The sequence below is a fragment of the Nematostella vectensis genome, chromosome 3 (genome assembly GCF_932526225.1).
Source record: "Nematostella vectensis chromosome 3, jaNemVect1.1, whole genome shotgun sequence".
NCBI lineage: Eukaryota > Metazoa > Cnidaria > Anthozoa > Actiniaria > Edwardsiidae > Nematostella > Nematostella vectensis.
In genome coordinates, this window is record NC_064036.1 from 11,572,938 (window position 1) to 11,591,908 (window position 18,971).

An 18,971-nucleotide genomic window follows, 5' to 3' on the forward strand; every position below is an offset into this window, starting at 1 on the left:
TCAACTGTGATGTTCTCTCGCAGCGTCTAACTGCACCTTTGAGACTGGCCAGTGCGGTTGGGTCCACGACAAGAGTGATAACGACAATTATGACTGGATACGCCGCCAGGGTCGCTCCCCTAGCTGGGGTACAGGACCAAGTGTTGACCACACCCTGGGGACAAGGCTAGGCTACTACATGTACATCGAGGCTTCATCCGGTTCCTTTGGTCAGAGAGCAAGGTTACTTGGACCTCGCTATCAGAAGGTGATGCCTCTATATGATATCTTGCTAGCTAATCTTGATACCTTAAATCAGTTTTCTAAAAATAACGACGTCAAGTAATGACGTCATCTTTGCCGTGTTTACTCTATCTGCGAACGTTAAGCACCTTACACCTTCCTGGAGTAAACCAGTTCGAAGATTATTTGATAGTTCGAAGATACAGTAAGAGTTCCTCTCAGCTGCTTTTTTATCATCCTTGCAAAATAACAAGTATGAAAATTAAATTAAGTTAATTAGAATATTTCCTTCCGCTGAATAAAGATAGCTGGTGTTTTTTTAATTAGTAAGTAAGGTATAAAACTTTATTTTTGGATGAATATTTAAAGGTTTCCTCACATAATTTCTTTCAATATTGAATAAAAACCATAACAAACGCGTTTCTGACAAGAGCTCTTAAAGGCCGTGTGGAAGGGTGAACATTATCGGCGTATAATTAAATCGGCCTTCGTGTCCTACTAACTGCACATTTTCCCCCGCAGTCTCACTCTGACTGCCGACTCGAGTTCTGGTATCACATGTGGGGCTCAACCATCGGTGACCTTTCCGTTTACGTGAACGTATCCGACTCCCTGAGGCTTTGGTGGTACAAGTCTGGTGACCAGGGCAACAAGTGGCAGAAGGGCGTGGTGGGAATCGGCAAGCGAACTCAGCCATTCCAGCTTCTCTTCCAAGGTGTTTGACTTGCACAAAACTTTTATTTAATGACATGATCACAGGCAATCTCACCTCAGGCGGAATTTGATGAAATAACCTTCCACTTCAATGATTTGTTTCCAGCTCGCAGAGGCCGTTCCTTCTCAGGTGACATCGCCATTGATGATCTTCAGTTCGTGGGTTGCGAGTTGCCGCCATACCGTGTCTGCACAAGATCGCAGTTCCGCTGTACACGCGGCTCTTGCACCAGTAGTGATAACGTTTGCGACTTCAGCGACGACTGCGGCGACTCTTCCGACGAGCGATCATGCTGTAAGTCGCCTAATACTAAACATGTCTATACTGCTTTTGGCCGTATTTGACAGTTACAACTCTTTCGTAGTTTCTTCGTAGTTTTCCGTAGTTATGTTCTGCTGTGGGTCTCAATAGTCTTAAAAGCCACATGTACTGATGTCACAATAGACCAGACTGATAAGTTTTACTGCATTTTTTAATACAGCTTCGTACAACAATCGTTGTGATTTTACATCCGGGTTGTGTAAATGGAAGCAGAGTGCTGAAGACGACTTCGACTGGTCCAGGACGCGAGGTGAGGGATAATAACTATTTTTGAACTCGTGAATGCTTGCAAATGATTTATTTGGGGGACCTGTGTGTCACTCGAACTTCGGATCGATCATCCGTAACTTTCTTTGGCTTTCTGTGCTTTCCCAACACAGCAATCCTTTCATCATCTGTTAACTACCTATGTGAAATTTTCCAGTAGAAGTTCAAGTTAAAAAGGGTCTCTTTTATCGGCCTGTAACCGCTACGGCTGTGTCCCCCCCCCCCCCCCCCCCCTCCTAAAATAAAAGGCTCGTTTGGCCCGGGACTGGACCTTTGTCCTTCGGTTTGTAAAATGAAACAAGCGTAACTGGTCTGTCACAGCCCGCAAGAATCGTGGGTGTAGGCGACCTGAATATGTGCATGTTAAGCACCGACTGGTCGATTTGGGTAAAACAGTGGCTCTCCGCACCGGCACGCAATATGTGATTGTTTGAACACTGACTTGTGGTTTTAGGTAACACAGCTTCCCTTAACACTGGCCCGCCTGGTGACCATACGACCGGCAGCGGATACTACATGTACATCGAGACGTCATGGCCACGAAAGTATGGCGACCGTGCTTGGCTGGTCAGCTCCAACTTCCGTGCAATCTCCCCCTCCAACACGGACTGTAAGCTGCGTTTCTGGTACCACATGTACGGTGACACCGTGGAGAAACTAAACGTGTATATCAGAACATTCCAGAACGGTAGCGTGGGCACGCCCGTCAGCACGCTGGTAGGGGCACAGGGCTCCATCTGGCGACGACAGGTCATCACGCTTACCTCAGACAAGGACTTCCAGGTAATAAAGAGGAACCTCGAGAACTCGAACTCCCTGGTAACTTGAACTGAGCTGAAATGCCCAAGACACTAGTTTTCATTCACTTCAAAACAATGAAATTTTCTCGGGCCCCGCTGTATCATAAGACCAAAGTTTAACTGTATTATTTTATATGTATAATGTTCGACCTAATTTTAACATTTACCCGGATATCTTGAACTCAAAATCCGAGTATCTCGAACTCACTGATAATGCCCTACGCCATTAGATAACCCAATAAGCTTTTCTCTGCATTTTTAGGTGGTGATCGAAGGCGTTCGAGGCGATAGTTATGACGGCGATATCGCTCTGGATGATATTTCATTCACCACTTCCTGCGTGGACCTTGTCGGTCAGCTCCCAGTTGCTCCTCCCCCAACGCCTACTCCAAAGCCTCCGGTAACACCCGTCAGCACGTGCTCGTCTGCAGAATTCAACTGCGTGGCCGAGGGACCGAACGCTTGTATTCTCTCCACCCAGGTAACCTACATTAAAAAAACATAATCTAAAGACAAGTTCCAAAAAAAAAGACCCTGCATAGACTAAATTGAATTGTAATTAAATAATTAGATCTATCTTAACGCCCTTTTTGCCTCTCAGGTGTGTGACTTCAGCAAGAACTGCAAAGATGGCTCAGATGAGAAGAACTGCGTACAGCCAAGTTGTGATTTCAGCTCTGGCTCATTCTGCGGCTGGTACCCGGACAACCCTGGGCGCCGGCGTCGTGCCATCTCTTACGCCTGGGTAGTTGCCCAAGGAAGCACCTCCACGCAAGGAACTGGTCCCTCTACCGACCACACCACAGGTAACGAACCAAGATCAAATTTATTATTGCTTTAGAAGCTCCATTACCTTAAGTTTTAGTCCTATGGTAATTGGCTTATCTTTGGAGAGATCACGTCTCTTTGTACAGCATTTGTTGCATTGGTTAAAGGAATAAGTTAAAGACACATAACTGTTATTATATATCCATTGGTAATTAATTTTTGGTATTCTGGTAGGTACCGCAAACGGTTGGTACGCATACACGGATGCCTCTGCCGGTAGCCCCGGTGACGTCGCCCCACTGAAGACCCCACGTATCGGCATGTCCGGCCCGGAGTGCGCCATCAACTTCTGGTACCACATGACCGGATCATCCGTAGGCACTCTTTCGGTCAAGTTACAGTTCCTTGACGGGACCTCACCCGTTATCTGGTCCCGCACTGGAAACCAGGGCGACAGTTGGTTGAATGCCAAGGTTCTGATTGGCTCAAGGCAGCTTTTCCAGGTATTTTGACCAAAATCATGATTCATTTTTTATGAAAAACTCGCGACACCTTTTCTCGTCTTTTTTCGCTTTTTCGATATTTTGGGTAACGGGCATTCTGGGTTACATTCGTTGATGTATTTCTTTCGATTTGGAATAAACAAAAAGGTGATGCTGAGCACGGCTCGATAAATACCATGCAAAAGATGATAAATTTGCCCTTTTAAAGGGCATTTTTTATGTAAGAGTGCAACTATTACTATTAATTCATTACTGTTATCTTCCGTTTTTTTCACAGATCGTGTTGGAGTCAAAACGAAGCAATGGTAATCAGGGTGACATCGCTGTGGATGACGTCAAGCTAGAGAACTGCAAGCCCCTTGACGTCACTAGACCTTGTAATACTGATGAGTTCAAGTACGTACATGTTCCCTTTATAACATTGTAATGATTTAGACTTGACTACAACTTTCAGCTGACCTTTATTACGAGGCTCAGAGGCGTTCTATCAGGTATAGCTGATTTGGGTTGAAATCCTACAGATGAGACCCTAAATAACAAATAGCATAGTATAGTTTAAATTGGGACTTCGCTACATTTCAATAAGTTCAAATACGTACAAAAGACACCTCCATAAGGAAAAGGGCTGCATAGTTTATAATTTAGACCGGAACCTCTAACATAGCGGATTGGTTGTTAGACATTCTAATAACTGACAATTCAAGTGTATATAAATACTAGCTCCTATGGTTTATTTTAAAGCAAAGATCTCCTTCAAAATCCGTTTGATGGTGAAGTCAGTCAGCAGAAGCTTAAATAAATGTATAATTGATGTCGGGATTTTCACAGGTGCTCCAGGGGTGGTTGCATCCCTAAATCTTACCTCTGTGACTACCAAGCAGACTGTATGTTTAATGACCTGTCAGACGAAAGCAAATGTGACGCGTACACCACCAAGTGCGACTTCGAGCACGGCTTGTGTTTGTTCACGCAGTCTCAAGATGACAAGTTTGACTGGAGTATGGGTACCAGCGGCACAACTTCAACTGGTACTGGCCCAAGCAAGGACCATTCCACCAACACCGCCAGCGGTAAGTTTTTCAGAAGCAATTGGTATTTCAATTTTAAGTCATTTTCCGCTTTTTCACAGAAGTAGCCCTGTGACCAGTCCTGCGAACTAGTCCTTTTTATCCCTGAGAATTTGGCTTTTTACGGTAATCATTCCCCGAAACCCCTTTAACAGAACCTATAAGGGAGTTATCCGGGTACAAATGGCTGAAAAAAATAGTCTCAAGGGAACTTGAAGTTTATTCGATTAAGCTTGTAATTATCGCCTTATTCAATCTAAAATAAGGTTATTCGGAACATTTTCCCGCCATGTCAAAACGATGTCGATTTTATCTTGTGGCTTGTAGGGCATTACATGTACACCGAAACCTCATGGCCGCGACAACCTGGCGACAATGCTCGTCTAAATTCTCCTGTCATCAAAGCAGCATCACGGGACTGTTACTTGCGTTTCTTCTACCACATGCATGGCAACCATATTGGAAGTCTACTGGTAGGTATCTTATCTACTTCGTTTACGTCATACTTGCTTCCCCCTTCCCATCCGAGAGCTTCCACAACGGGGGATATGTGATATGGTTTTGGAATTCTTTTCTTTCTGTTATTACACAATATTTACAGTGCTCCTTTCTAACACCTCTCTTTTTCTTCCTCAGGTGTACACCCGCACGTCTTACTACCAGGGCGGCATATCTCAGCCATTACTGAACATCACTGGCCAACAAGGAGACTTCTGGTACCGCGCAGTCGTCAAGGTGCCTACCTCTAACAGCGATTATCAGTTCGTGATCGAGGGCGTCCGTGGCATCAGTTACCAGGGTGACATTGCTATTGATGACGTCTCCATGACGCCAAGTTGCCAGATCTGTCCGGATTGTGTCATGCCAGGTAACTCACCGGATTGTTGTTATCTCTGCGTTCTTCAGTTTTATAGCACGGACGACAGCAAACTTCCGCGTTGCCGTCGTCCGCTTTGTGCTTCTTCAGAATTCTCTTCAATTGCCAATTCCGGATTTTCTCGGCCAATTATTTCGAACTCTTAATGTATACGTAAGATTAAGTTTTTTACATAGTTACGCTATTAGAGCTGATATCTCTCTTTAAATTTGTCATGGGTCTTCCGATTACCTATTTATTGCTATTGTATGATTGACAGGTCAACCAACCTCGACGCCGTTCGGTTTCCATACTCGCCCTACCGCCTCCTCATGTCTCGCGTCTCAGTACGTGTGCGCAAACTCCAAGTGCGTCGACAGAGACCAGCTCTGTAACTTCAAGGACGACTGTGGGGACAACTCCGACGAGCTTCCTTGCGGAACCAGCTGTACTTTCGAAGGTAACGCATCCACTTCAGGAGGGCTCACGTCAATTTTAATATTTAAAAAAACTGTTTATACTTGCTTATTGTCAGTGTTCCTGTTGTGATGCCGTCACCAAGAATAAATATATTTTTTAGCTCATATGAAGAGTTGGGTTAGGTCTAGATTTAGGCACATCCCAGGTACCTTGGCCATATAAATGGCCCTTTTTTTTCTACTCGTTATATCACTGGGTGAAAATATAGATTTAAGCCTGTTGGAAACATTCCGAAAGACAACTTAAATATCTTTAACTGTCTTTACGATGCTATTTAAGAATTTTTAAATCTTACATTTAAGTACATTTAAGTGACTTTAAGAAATCCCTAAATGCTGTTAGAAAGAACATTTAAGAACTTTCTTAAATGTAGTTAAAAGTAATATTTAATCAATTTTAAGGAATCTTAAAATATTTAAATAACACCTTTAAACTGTTTTTAAATGTAATGAAATGTTCTAAAATAATATATTTAAGGGCATTTCGAGCAAGTCTAGGACCTTCTTAAATGTAGTTTAAATTAATATTTAATCAATTTTAAGGAATCTAAAACTGCTTAAATATCACCTTTAGTTTTAAAATGTAATGAAAGGTTCTAAAATAATAAATTTAAGGGCATTTTGGGTGTGTTTAAATGTCAATTTTCGCGTTCTTTACAAAGGGGTATTAAATTTCTTATAAATTCTCAGGTTAATATTCTGTGGTTTCTGTGTGATGAAATAGCCTCATTTCACCAGAAAAGAACCCATTACAAATCATAGAAAGTCCACAATACAAAACTTGCATATAAAGAATTTTATTGAAATAAACACTATTTTATAGAACTACAACCATCAATGTTCTTATAAAAATAAGTTTCTCTGTAGCAACTATAACATATTTACAATATATTTGGTGTTCTGTGTTATATAAGTTCTATAAATGAAATTAACAATGACAAAAAGTTTTAAACCTGTGTTGGCTGTTAGACCTAACATAATATTTAAATTAATTAATAAATAAATAGATAAATAGATAAATAAATAAATAAGCTCAGTAACAAGTTCATATTTTTTGGCTTTTCAAAATTGAAAACTTCAGCTTTTTTCTACTTTTTCTATAAATATATATTGCAATCAATCTGCTAAAAGCAACTGAAACAATATGGGAATTAAAATACACTATAAATATATAATTTATCGATCAATCTGATAAGACCAACTGTAAAAATTAACAATTACTGTACTAATACTGTAAAAAGTCTCAACTAAGTTAGCGCTCATAATGACCTACGTGCTGTACTGGGAGTTTTGTCAATGGTGGCAGGCGCTGCCAAGGAAGGGGTGACTGGGGAGGTAGGGATGTCTCCTTTTTCCTCAGGACTTCCCACCTGACTGAGCATGAGGGACAAGGGCGGCTTGAAAACTTAAAGCTTCTTACTCTGTGCATAGACTTCTGTTGGGCCCGTCACATGCCTCCTGTCCAACTCTTGTTTTCCTCTCCTCAGCTCTTTTCTTTCCCAGGGGCTTCACCATCAAAAACACCCACCTCTTTTCATCCTCCATATCCATAGTCATCACTTTCACTCACTTTTCCTTGCGCTTTGGCTCCCATTCAATCTGCTCCATCGCCGTTGACAAATTATAGAGTTTCTGAATAAAAAAAAGATAAAACCATCTTGAGTTCTCTAAATTTCACAGAACCCATATTTAGTTTATCCTTTGCTGCAACAAAAGTTGGTTCGGCGAAACTAAAATGCGCAACATTGCCTTCGTTTTTTTTTTTTTTTTGGCAAATGCTGACACAAAAGTTGTACGATTTTGCTGCTCGTATTTTACCCTACCCTTTCAAAAGACTACATACCAAAGCAAAGCTCGAAATCTCCATTGTATAGAAGATGCTTTTTTGAGTTTCTAGAAAAAAAAATCAAATTGTAGATCTAGATAATAAATCAAGTGATTTGATTTTTTAAAAGCTGAAAAAAACGAAAACTTGACCGTAACCCGAATAGCCTACAACCCTCCAAAGAAAGCTTGTTGATCCAACTTGCAAATAAGACACTATGCAAATAAGATATTCATTTCATCATCAGTAGCCAACTCAATCCTCTTGAATCACGGTAAAATTTAATCCATCCAAAAACAAATATGGCTTAATTATATTTCTTGAGTATCGAACAATGGAGGGAAGGGGATATTTTTTTTGTTTCAACTATTTATAAAACAAAACAATAACAACAGTGTCACGCAAGTCGGACCGAATGCATCATTGTCATGTAAGCTTCAGCTGGCCAGACAATTCCCCATCTCGAAGTCTTAGAGAATCTTTATCTACTTCAAAATAGCTATTCGTACCTGGCATTCTGGATCGTTTGGCATTTCTAACGGCCTCTGCGCCCTTCGGTACAATTGCCGTTCTCATCTTCACGCGACTGTCTGTTCCCGTGTTTACCTGCTCTTTCAAAACGTCTTTCACTTGTTGCTACTCTTCCTTTTGCTGTCTTGTTTTTCTAATTAGTTGCTATAAAATAATAGCCAAATTCTCGCTTTGCTTTTATACCAAAAGTGAATTTGCCTTGCTCAGTTTCGAGCGTCGGTTACAGTAACGGCGAAGACACGAGTATCACTTAGAATGGACTTCATATCCGTTCACGTGAGCTTTTGTTATGCAGATGAAAGATAATGATTTCAACGTGATGCACACGTGAGGCTTTTGTTTCGATGTCAATAGATGTCAATCAATCTGACGCTTGTTAAGGCGCGCGCACTTTCAAATGAAGATTCTCACATTTCGATCTATTGAGAAAGTTTTTCTACATGAAATAAATGGTAACGACGAAACAGCGCCGTTATCCTTGCAAATTATGCAAGGACGCTTGTTAAGGCGCGCGCACTTTCAAATGAAGATTCTCACATTTCGATCTATTGAGAAAGTTTTTCTACATGAAATAAATGGTAACGACGAAACAGCGCCGTTATCCTTGCAAATTATGCGGGGGGAAATTAGCACGTTACAATCATGAACGCCACAGAACATACAATAAAAATACATCGACTAGAGAAAATTGCCAAAACCGACGGAAAGGGGTTAAATGCCTTCGCTTCAGAACTCATAATGTTTAAGATGCGTTTAAACATAGTGAAGTTAGTACTTTGTTTAAGAACATTCTTAAAGACACTTAAATAAAATACTACATGTAAAAACAAGTGACTTAAATTTGCTTAAATATACTACTATATTTAAGATGGGTGCTTAAACTTAACTTAAATTTACTAAATTTATCTAGTAAATTTAAGGAACATTTAAGAAACCATGTAAAGCCTTGTAAATTTATATATGCAATGGCAAACAGCACAATATTGTATTAATAGTGCAATGTACCGTGATGTATTCCAGGTGACTGCTACAAGGGGTGGCGTCAAGCCAAATCCTCTGACAATTTTAATTGGATAAGAAGGCAGGGTCAGACCCCAAGTATCGGAACAGGACCTTCGATGGATCACACTTTAGGAACAAACGCTGTAAGTCTATTCACGATCCATAATCCACTTAGAACCACTGATAGCCCAATGAATCACATTTACATCAATGCTCCACTGTTTTCACTGCCGAATCCCAAAACTCTTCCTGTTGAATAAGTAATTGTGCCCAGCTGGCTTTGGTAAGGCAACTCGCTTTACCACAGTTACTTGATATAAATATATACATGTTCAAAGTTAGCTAGCTTGAAATTTGTGACGAGCTTTAAACATAGTACCATCACTAGCCGTCCAAAATCAGCTCCTCCGCAATCATCTTCGGTTTCCCTCATCGCAAGAGCATTTAGACACTGGTATTAGATTTTCATTCTGCCTTCCCAGCTTTCATTTGAGTAAATGTGACCCGGCAAGGAAAAACGTACACTAGAGAAAAGCTATGAACGAAAAATATCGTTCGTTATGCAGAACGCTTTTACGATATTCAGAACGATATCAGGTTTCTACGAGAAACGTTATCCGATTTTCAATAACGTTTCCCAGAAGTCAAGATCGTCTGTTCGAAGCCAATACCGTTCTTCCAAAGACAAGATCGTTCTCCCTGTTTTTAAAAAATCGCCGAGAACACTCGAAGGCGAGAACGATTTTCCGATTTTCAAGATCGTTCATCCGAAGAAATGATCGGCTTCACTAAGACAAGAACTTCTTTCCGGGATTTGAAAAACGTTTATCAGTGCGAGAAAACCCCAAAGGCAAAAACCTTCTTCCGATTTTGAAAATCGTTACCAAAAAGACAAAATCGCTCTTTTGAGAAATGCTTGGTTTGTTAATTTTTATTTTGAGCTATATTTCAGCTTGACAAGTTTTTCTCGCTTTGTTAGTTTGCATACGACTCATAATCGGTGATCGTAATAGCAAATTAAAGTTTGAGATATAGGAGATTCTTTTTTTTTTAGGCCTTTTGATGCGCGAGTTAAATAGTAAGCGCAAAGCCGTCATAGTAAAGTTGTGGTCGCCATTAACATTTTGTTTTGAAAAAAATAAATATCGACAGCCGACTCGCTCTCTTATATTAAATACCGCTCAAACAATTCAATTGTCGAACTTTACGGACCGTAACTACCCTAACAGTCCTAATGGCAAAAGAAAGCTGAGATCCAGAGAGGTCTGTTTGATGCGCGACTTTAGTAGCAAGCGAGAACCGTCATATTGTTGTCGTCACCGTTATCATGTCGTTGTATTGCAAATACAAATAGAGTCGACTCGCTTTCTTAGTTTGCATACGGCAAATATCAAGGACATTCTTTCAAACTTTGAGAACGTTTTTCCGAACTTCTAGAGACGATCTTCCGAATTATTAAAGAATGTTCTCCCGAGCTTCAAGAGAACGATCTTCCGAATGTTAAGAGAACGATCTTTCGAACTTTCTGAATTTTAGAGAACGATCTTACGAACTTTAGAGCATTTTTTCCAATTTGAAGGAAAGGAACTTCCGAATTGAAAAAACGTTCTTCCGATTGTGCCCCGGGAACAAGATCGTTCAAGAACGATATAACGAAGCAAGATCGTTCCCTCATTATTAACAAGATCGTTCCCTTATAGAAAAAAGCGTTCGTTTATCTTCCAGATTTGCCCTAAAACGTTTTTCGCTAGTGTAAGTTTTCCCTTGCCGGGCCACAAATATTGACAGAACTATGCCCAATGTAAGAAATTTGATTTTTTATGTACCTCTCCCTCGTCTGTTCATTGTGTTTTTAGGGCTACTACATGTATATTGAGACCTCATTTGGCAATCAAGGTGACAAGGCCGAGTTGACGTCTTACGAGTACTACGCATCCAGTCCCAACTGTAAGATGAGCGTCTGGTACCACATGTACGGCCAGGGCATTGGTACACTCTCGTTCAAGGTAACACCCCTTCCCTTACGTATTCTTAGTACCACATTTACGCCCAGGTCATTGACACACCCTCACTCAAGGTAAAACCCCGTCCCTTACGTATTACAAGTACCACATGTACGGCCAGAAAATTCAAGGTGTCACCGCCTTACATATTACTAGTACCACATTTACGGCCAGGGCATTGACACACCCTTACTCAAGGTTACACCCCGTCCCTTACGTATTACTAGTACCAAATGTACTGTCAGGGCATTGACACACCCTCACTCAAGGTTACACCCCGTCCCTTACGTATTACTAGTACCACATGTACGGCCGGGAAATGCCACACTCATTCAAGGTATCACCACCTTACGTATTACTAGTACCACATGTAAGGCCAAGGCACTGGCTCACTATTACTCAGAGTACCACTGGTACCACTTGAAAGGCCAGGGAATGGCACACTTTACACAGGGTAACGATGGTACCGCATGTACGGCTAGAGCATTGGCACACTCTAATTCAAGGTAACACCACTCTCACCAAGGTAACACACATTGTTAGTGTAAACTAGGGACAATAGACCCTTTGCAAGAACATGGTTTAGTCTTTAATTTATTTCACAATTGATATGCCGTATTTGCTCGAATAAGCTCCCCAGCGCTTATTAAATTTTTCGACTCTCAGACGGGCCGCTTATTCGGGGAGGCGCTTATTTAGAAGAGCAAATTTCGAACAAAAGGCCGAAGTGTTTTTATTCATTTAATATCAGTTTTATATTGCATCAGTTTCGTTTCTCTATATCATTATTACAACGTGAATCAGCTTTTTTCAATAAACTTTCATCCATTAAATATTTGTCTCTTTCTTGTCCAGAGTCTATGGGCTCCTGCTTTCTTGGAACTACATTATGACAGTCATTTAACTCAGTTACATAAAACCTGGGGAGGGGAGGGAGGCGCTTATTCGGGTAAATACGGTAGTGTCGCAATACAATAAATACTCAGCGAAATCAAGGTGGTGCGTTTTCTTTTGTCGTTCAAGAGGCAATAACTAAAATGCGTGTACTTAACCTTCTTTTTAACTAGGTCAAGAAACCGGACGGAACCTACGACGTCCAGTACACGCTGTCTGGTAACCAAGGCAACTCGTGGAAGAAGGCTGTGATCGGTCTGGGTAGTTATAAGAAGTTCGTGATTATCATTGAGGCAACGCGTGGCGCAAACTACCAGGGAGACATCGCCGTCGACGATATCAGCTTTGATAAGGACTGCTTCATTGATGTAGCTAGGAACTGCACGGCTAATGAGGTACGGTGGGGGTTGTTTTCGAAATGTATAGCCCGATATACTGTAATATTTGAAATCACCTAGCATACTCTTTTTAGCATGTTTGGCCTACTTCGAATAAGAAAACTAAGAAACGCCCACTCTTTCGAAACCAATGATAAATCCCTATTTATTTTGCCGACACACCTATTCTTACCGATACACTTTCTTTACCAAGTTCATTTCCAAGTTTATTTTTCATGATAACCGATTTAGGTAGTTGACGTTTACATTAATCGTTTATATTGTTGTTGTGGTCAGGTGCGATGCAAGAACAGTGGTCACTGCGTCCAGCAACAACAGGTGTGCGACTTCACGGACGACTGTGGAGATGGAACCGACGAAGACCCAACACTTTGTGCCAGCCGTACTGCAAACTGCAACTTCGAAAAGGACTGGTGTTCGTTCTACAATTGGTATTACGATGACTTCGATTGGGTCAGAGGAAAGGCACCGACAGGACCTGGGACAGGCCCCAAGGGGGATCACACGACCGGAAGTGGACAGTTATTGTATATAGACTCGTCTTCGCCAAGGCAGCCATACGATAGGGCACGTCTTGCAAGCAACAAGTTGTTCCCTGCCAGCCGAGGAGTTTGCACCGTACGGTTTTATTACTCTATGTATGGCTCGGCCTCGATGGGCATTCTCAAGATGTATGTTATGTTCCGCACTGGGTATTACTACCAGTGGAGACAGGCGTGGTCAGCACGAGGTAAGCATCCGGTACACTTACTTGGTAACGCAATAAAGGTTCGTTATTTGCAGAAAAAGGTTCAAAGATCAATCATAACTACAAAATATAAATATTTTTGCATAAGATCCCTATTTTCCTAATGATCATAGAACGTATGAAAAATGAGTTAGTTGAGTGTAATGAGTACGAACTTTATATCCCTAGGCGATTTCAAGAACCAAAACTGGATTCGTGCTGAGGTACCGATCAGCATGTCCAGGGCGTTTTACATCGGCTTCGAAGCCACCGTCGGGGGTGATGACAAGACAGACATCGCCCTGGATGACATCAGTTTCTCTGCTGGTTGCTACGCCGGTGGTACGCCTGCTCCGCCCACTGGTGTCTACAAGTGCCAGTCTAACGAGTTTTACTGCTCAAAGGACGATCGCTGCATCAACATCTTCTGGAAATGCGATGGAGAGTCCGACTGCACAGATGGCGAAGACGAGCAGGGTTGTGCTACCACGGCTCCGGTTATCACCCCATCATTAGGGCCTCCTCATCCAGGCGATTGTAACTTTGAGAAGGATATGTGCTTGTGGACGTCTGCGACGTTTGCGGACATGGCCTGGAGCCGGAATAGCGGCAGAACGCCTTCATGGAACACAGGTCCATCTGTTGACCACACCACAGGCTCTGCACAAGGTAATTCATGCGCTCATGACACAGTTAGAGACAACGCGAGTCAAAAGATTCGTACTGCAAGCTGGTAGAAGCTTTGCACGGGATAGGGCCCATTATAAAAAAGTTCGGTTTTTGCTTATCCGAGGTAAACATCGAAATGCAGTCGGTAAGCTAACACACTAAATTACTGGCTCGCTGGCTAGCTTGTATGTACCTTTTTTTTCGTTTGAACTCGATTAAGTTAGCAAAAGACGCATTGGGTAGCGGAAATAAGCGATTCTCTTTTATTGTTTCCGTGCAGGATATTACGTGTACGCGGAGACCAGCCCCAACATGCTAGGACACTTCGGGGAGCTTCTCGGACCTAACATGATGTCGTCTAGTAGCTGTATGATCCACTTTTGTTACCACATGTACGGCGCGGGTATGGGTACCCTAAACGTGTACATCCGCAACACGTTGGACCCTCAACCTGACGACTCACAGAGACTGATATGGAACACGACAGGGGATCATGGTGACAAGTGGTTCTGCCAGTTCCTGGACATCCCTAGCCAGGTACGTTTGGTGTTTGGCCAGGGGGCGGAAAAGGGTAAACGTGACACGTGGCCATTCCATACTCTCGCATGGATTGTGCCTCTCGCATGGATCCAGGCCTCAGCGAATATGAAAAACAAAGCCTAGAAGCCTTCATAAGGGGATTTAGGTAGCTCTAAAGAGAAAGCGAACCAACCTCAATTTTTATCTTCAAGGTTTATGAAATATCCTCAAATAAGAACATGATGATATGTCTAAAATCAATTGCCTCCCCATTTTCTTTTCTCGGGTCGATAATTCTTTGATTATTCTTTGAGTGATTGTTTTTTACCATAGCAACAATACTCGATTGTTTTCGAGTCGATCCGTGGCAGGACTTACCAATCAGACATCGCGCTGGACGACATCAAGTTCGTAGGCTGCCCTACACAGCTTGGCCCCACGCCTGCTCCAACCCCGACACCTAAACCATCTATTCAGAACGAAGACTTCGAGGATTGTGTCAGCTGCTGGTCCAATGACCAGAGCGGACACGAGACGATGGACTGGCAAATAGGGCGTGGTAGTACCAGTACCCTCAACACTGGGCCATCATACGACCATACCACCAAGACCATATATGGACGGTAGGTTTGAATATATAACTTTTAGCAACACATCACCAGTGCCGTGTTGACGGAAGGTATAATTTATAACACATGGCTCTAATGTGATGGGTGGTATGTATGAATGCCTCAGTACTACGCGGCACCAAATTCAATAGTTTTATGTTTTTGATACTTCCATTTTTCTCTCCGTATAGACATCATTGTCTGAGTTCGGGTCTATCTTGCAGATACCTGTACATCGAAGCATCTGGTGCTTCAGCATGGGCCCATGCTGACCTGGAGAGCCGTAAACTGACTGTGTCCAAGCGGTGCTTCATGACCTTCTGGTATCACATGTACGGCAGCTCCGTAGGACAACTGTACGCCGGCCTCTATGTCATCAAAGATCCAAATAACCCTGCAGGTAATCGGGCTGTCAAGGGCTCAAGAAAAGCTCATTGCCCTATTGCAGCTGGCATGTTGATTTGCTAGAGCCCAGGTGCAACGTGGTCGAGTTGATGGCACGTGAAGGCGCACTATTTTACCGCCATACGATTCTCGAAATTGTTGGTTTTCGCGGGGAGGGGAGGAAAATCGGAGAACTGGTTGCCAAGAAAAGAGCATACTAAAATCACGTCGGAACCGGGAATCGAGTCCGGGATTCAGTGTCTAGAGGCACATGCACTACAGAGTGACCGGGAAACCTGTGGTGAGAGGCACAGGCGCTACAGAGTGACCGGGAAACCTGTGGTGAGAGGCACAGGCGCTACAGAGTGACCACCCTATGCCAACTGCGCCACCTAGGCTCCCAGGGATTTGTTGATAACATGCTGCCCAAGAGACTTATCCCTAGGATAAAAAAATTGATCGTCTACCCAATTTTTGTTATCGTATTCGGTCTTTCTGTGTGTTGTGCCTGTCACTATAAGACATAAGATTGTCTTGTCAATTATATGCCATTAAATTTGTATACCTTTAACTTTGCTTTTCAGTTAAAAAGGAAGTCTACATGATGAGTCTTTACGGTAACCAAGGTAACAAATGGCAACAAGCTAAAGTGAATTTGAACAGCCCATCTGACCACGGTTTGCAGGCTCAGGTTTTTATATCGGCTTACCGAGGATATGACTACTCGGGTGACATCGCGATCGACGACATCAAGGTAGACTACGAAATAAATATTTTGTAAGATAAAGATTATCCGCGCTAACATTCTAATTAGATTAAGGGCGATTTTTGTTCTGGTTATTTATTTTTCAACATTGGCGGGTTGCTGCAATTATCTTACCAAATTATCTTACCAATCTTATCAAACACTCTGCTTTAAATTCTTTAAAAACCAAACACAGATTGTATAGGTGTTCAAACACTTTGTCCAATCTCTTCACGTTTTCTTTCGAGCTTATGAAAAAGGTGAAGGCTAGGCATTCTTTACATAGGGGTAGAAAGTATCCATTTACATCGGCTGATTTAGGAAAGCTGATATTTTCGATTAAATTGAGTAAATATAGTTTTCTGCAAATTGGAATTGAAAGCCTTTTGAACACTCCTATTTCACTCTTTCAGTTCTACAACTGCAAGTTCCTAAACCCCACCAAGCCTTGCGATAATACGTTCCCCAATTGCGATGCTGCTCCCATCGTACCACCCACTCTTAGGCCGGGATCTGTGGACTGCACCTTTGAGGCCGGGTTTTGCCATTGGAATAACTCGGCGGTGGCAGATATGCCATGGTATCTACGGGAAGGAAAGACCGCCAGCACCGGCACTGGCCCCAGTGCGGACCACACCACAGGCACACCTAATGGTAAGAAAAATTATACAATGTGATAGTCTGGCCTCTATAAACATTCAATGCTCATAGAATGGCTAGTGTTTGTTTCCCATTAATTTGGAAAAAAATGCTCGTTAAGAAAGGAAAGAAACACTTAGCGTTAGGTGTATAAAAATGTTGGCGTTGACTTTGGATTTACTTTTACAATCTTCAAATATCATGAATGTCCGTTTGCTAAATATGGCTAATGCGAACCCCCTCTATAGGGCGATATTTTAGCTTAGTTCTCCAAGGTATCCACCAAACCACTGCGTAAAAACCAAGTTTTATTGCCTGCCCAGGGATGTCTGTTTGCTAAATATGGCTAATGCGAACCCCCTCTATAGGGCGATATTTTAGCTTAGTTTTCCAAGGTATCCACCAAACCACTGCTTAAAAACCAAGTTTCATTGCCTGCCCAGGGATGTCTGTTTGCTAAATATGGCTAATGCGAACCCCCTCTATAGGGCGATATTTTAGCTTAGTTTTCCAAGGTATCCACCAAACCACTGCTTAAAAACCAAGTTTCATTGCCTGTCCAGGGGGGGAACGCTAAACTTATGATCTCTCTGCACAATGTTTGCTAAGTAGCCAGAGACCATATGTTTTGACCAGTGTGTTTCGATTTACCCACTCTGGCAAGTTTGGGGATTGAGCGTCATGCGTAACATAGTTTTTTTTTTTTTTGGTCGTTTTGTCGCCATATCTAGGCTAGTTGATTCAGAGTAGGGAAACCTCTCACGCACACTCTTTACTTCCGCCTAATTCTACAGGTTATTACCTACATATCGAGGCTAGGTGATCCCGAGTAGAAACATCTTTCACGCTCACTCTTAATTCTACAGGTTATTACCTACACATCGAGGCTAGCTGGTTCAGCAAGGGCTCCGTGGCCATCCTTGAGGGTCCATACATGCTACCCACGTCCTACTGCTCAATAACCTTCTTCTACCACATGTTCGGCGGTGACTGCGGATCGCTCCTGGTGTACGTGTACAGTGGCGGCGATATAGTCCAGGTGTTTAACGAGACCGGCGATCACGGCGACAGGTGGATCAACGCTAATATTAACATAAAGAGTCAGTACGCGTTCCGTATCCACATCGTGGCGACGCGAGGATCTAGCTACAAGGGTGACATCGCCTTAGATGATATAACCTTCGCTGGACAGTGCTCCTTTACTGACGAAACGGCCTTGACATATGGTCAGAACGCCCTTACGACAGGTACGTTTTGATTGCAATAAGGTTTCCCCGGTTCAGCAAATATTTTTTTCTCCCTAAAGTTAACGAAGGACAGCTTGATCGGTCCACCAGGGAATATATATATCATTCTCGTGGTTCTAGCTCCTCGTTAATAAGACGCGAAAAAATTTCTCGAATCTTTTTATTTACAAGGTGTTCCCACGGGTCAGCCCCCCAAGACTTCCATTAAGCATCCCACAAGATCTTTTTTAAAACTCGGTTTGTACTTTCTGCAGGTTGTTCCGACGGCGGACGAGAAGGCTTCTTCAATAACCCTAACCTGGCTGGCTGTAAGGGCCAATGGTTGGGTCCCAAGAGCTTGCGGGCGTCACGTGTCAGTACTTACCCATGCGGTGACGATGTCGGAAGCTGGGGCAGGATCTGTTACCAGCCCGCCGAGCTGTGCGCTAGTGGCTGGCACGTGTGTGGCACGTATGGAGACATCTTTGAGATACAGAATAGGGTGAGTGGGCGCGCGAGGTCTGTCTTTGAGATACAGAATAGGGTGAGTGGGCGCGCGAGGTCTGTCTTTGAGATACAGAAAAGGGTGAGTGGGAGCGCGAGGTCTGTCCTTAAGATACAGAAAAGGGTGAGTGGGAGCGCGAGGTCTGTCCTTAAGATACAGAATAGGGTGAGTGGGCGCCCGAGGTCTGTCTTTGAGATACAGAATAGGGTGAGTGGGCGCGCGAGGTCTGTCTTTAAGATACACAATAGGGTGAGTGGGCGCGCGAGGTCTGTCTTTGAGATACAGAATAGGGTGAGTG

At 42.8% G+C, this 18,971-nt stretch overlaps 1 protein-coding gene and 1 long non-coding RNA gene across 2 annotated transcripts in view; one reads left to right on the forward strand and one right to left on the reverse strand.

The window, feature by feature from the left end:
- Positions 1-18,971, forward strand: part of LOC5519988 (MAM and LDL-receptor class A domain-containing protein 2-like) — a 93,879-nt gene that overhangs the window by 61,871 nt on the left and 13,037 nt on the right. The window contains exons 98-122 of the mRNA XM_048724504.1: positions 24-247; positions 745-937; positions 1,043-1,231; positions 1,419-1,508; positions 1,980-2,308; positions 2,588-2,806; positions 2,927-3,131; positions 3,328-3,596; positions 3,874-3,992; positions 4,425-4,666; positions 4,991-5,136; positions 5,300-5,531; positions 5,800-5,979; positions 9,375-9,499; positions 11,213-11,362; positions 12,427-12,648; positions 12,928-13,381; positions 13,568-14,047; positions 14,328-14,584; positions 14,900-15,189; positions 15,399-15,574; positions 16,143-16,312; positions 16,717-16,957; positions 17,809-18,189; positions 18,444-18,670. Coding sequence (XP_048580461.1) covers positions 24-247; positions 745-937; positions 1,043-1,231; positions 1,419-1,508; positions 1,980-2,308; positions 2,588-2,806; positions 2,927-3,131; positions 3,328-3,596; positions 3,874-3,992; positions 4,425-4,666; positions 4,991-5,136; positions 5,300-5,531; positions 5,800-5,979; positions 9,375-9,499; positions 11,213-11,362; positions 12,427-12,648; positions 12,928-13,381; positions 13,568-14,047; positions 14,328-14,584; positions 14,900-15,189; positions 15,399-15,574; positions 16,143-16,312; positions 16,717-16,957; positions 17,809-18,189; positions 18,444-18,670 — 5,810 coding nt within the window. The remainder of the gene's footprint in view (positions 1-23; positions 248-744; positions 938-1,042; positions 1,232-1,418; positions 1,509-1,979; positions 2,309-2,587; positions 2,807-2,926; positions 3,132-3,327; positions 3,597-3,873; positions 3,993-4,424; positions 4,667-4,990; positions 5,137-5,299; positions 5,532-5,799; positions 5,980-9,374; positions 9,500-11,212; positions 11,363-12,426; positions 12,649-12,927; positions 13,382-13,567; positions 14,048-14,327; positions 14,585-14,899; positions 15,190-15,398; positions 15,575-16,142; positions 16,313-16,716; positions 16,958-17,808; positions 18,190-18,443; positions 18,671-18,971) is intronic.
- Positions 6,780-8,826, reverse strand: LOC116603555. The gene is made up of 2 exons (XR_004290672.2): positions 8,333-8,826; positions 6,780-7,630 (listed from the first exon to the last, which is right to left on the reverse strand). It is a non-coding gene; the product is annotated as an uncharacterized LOC116603555 (long non-coding RNA).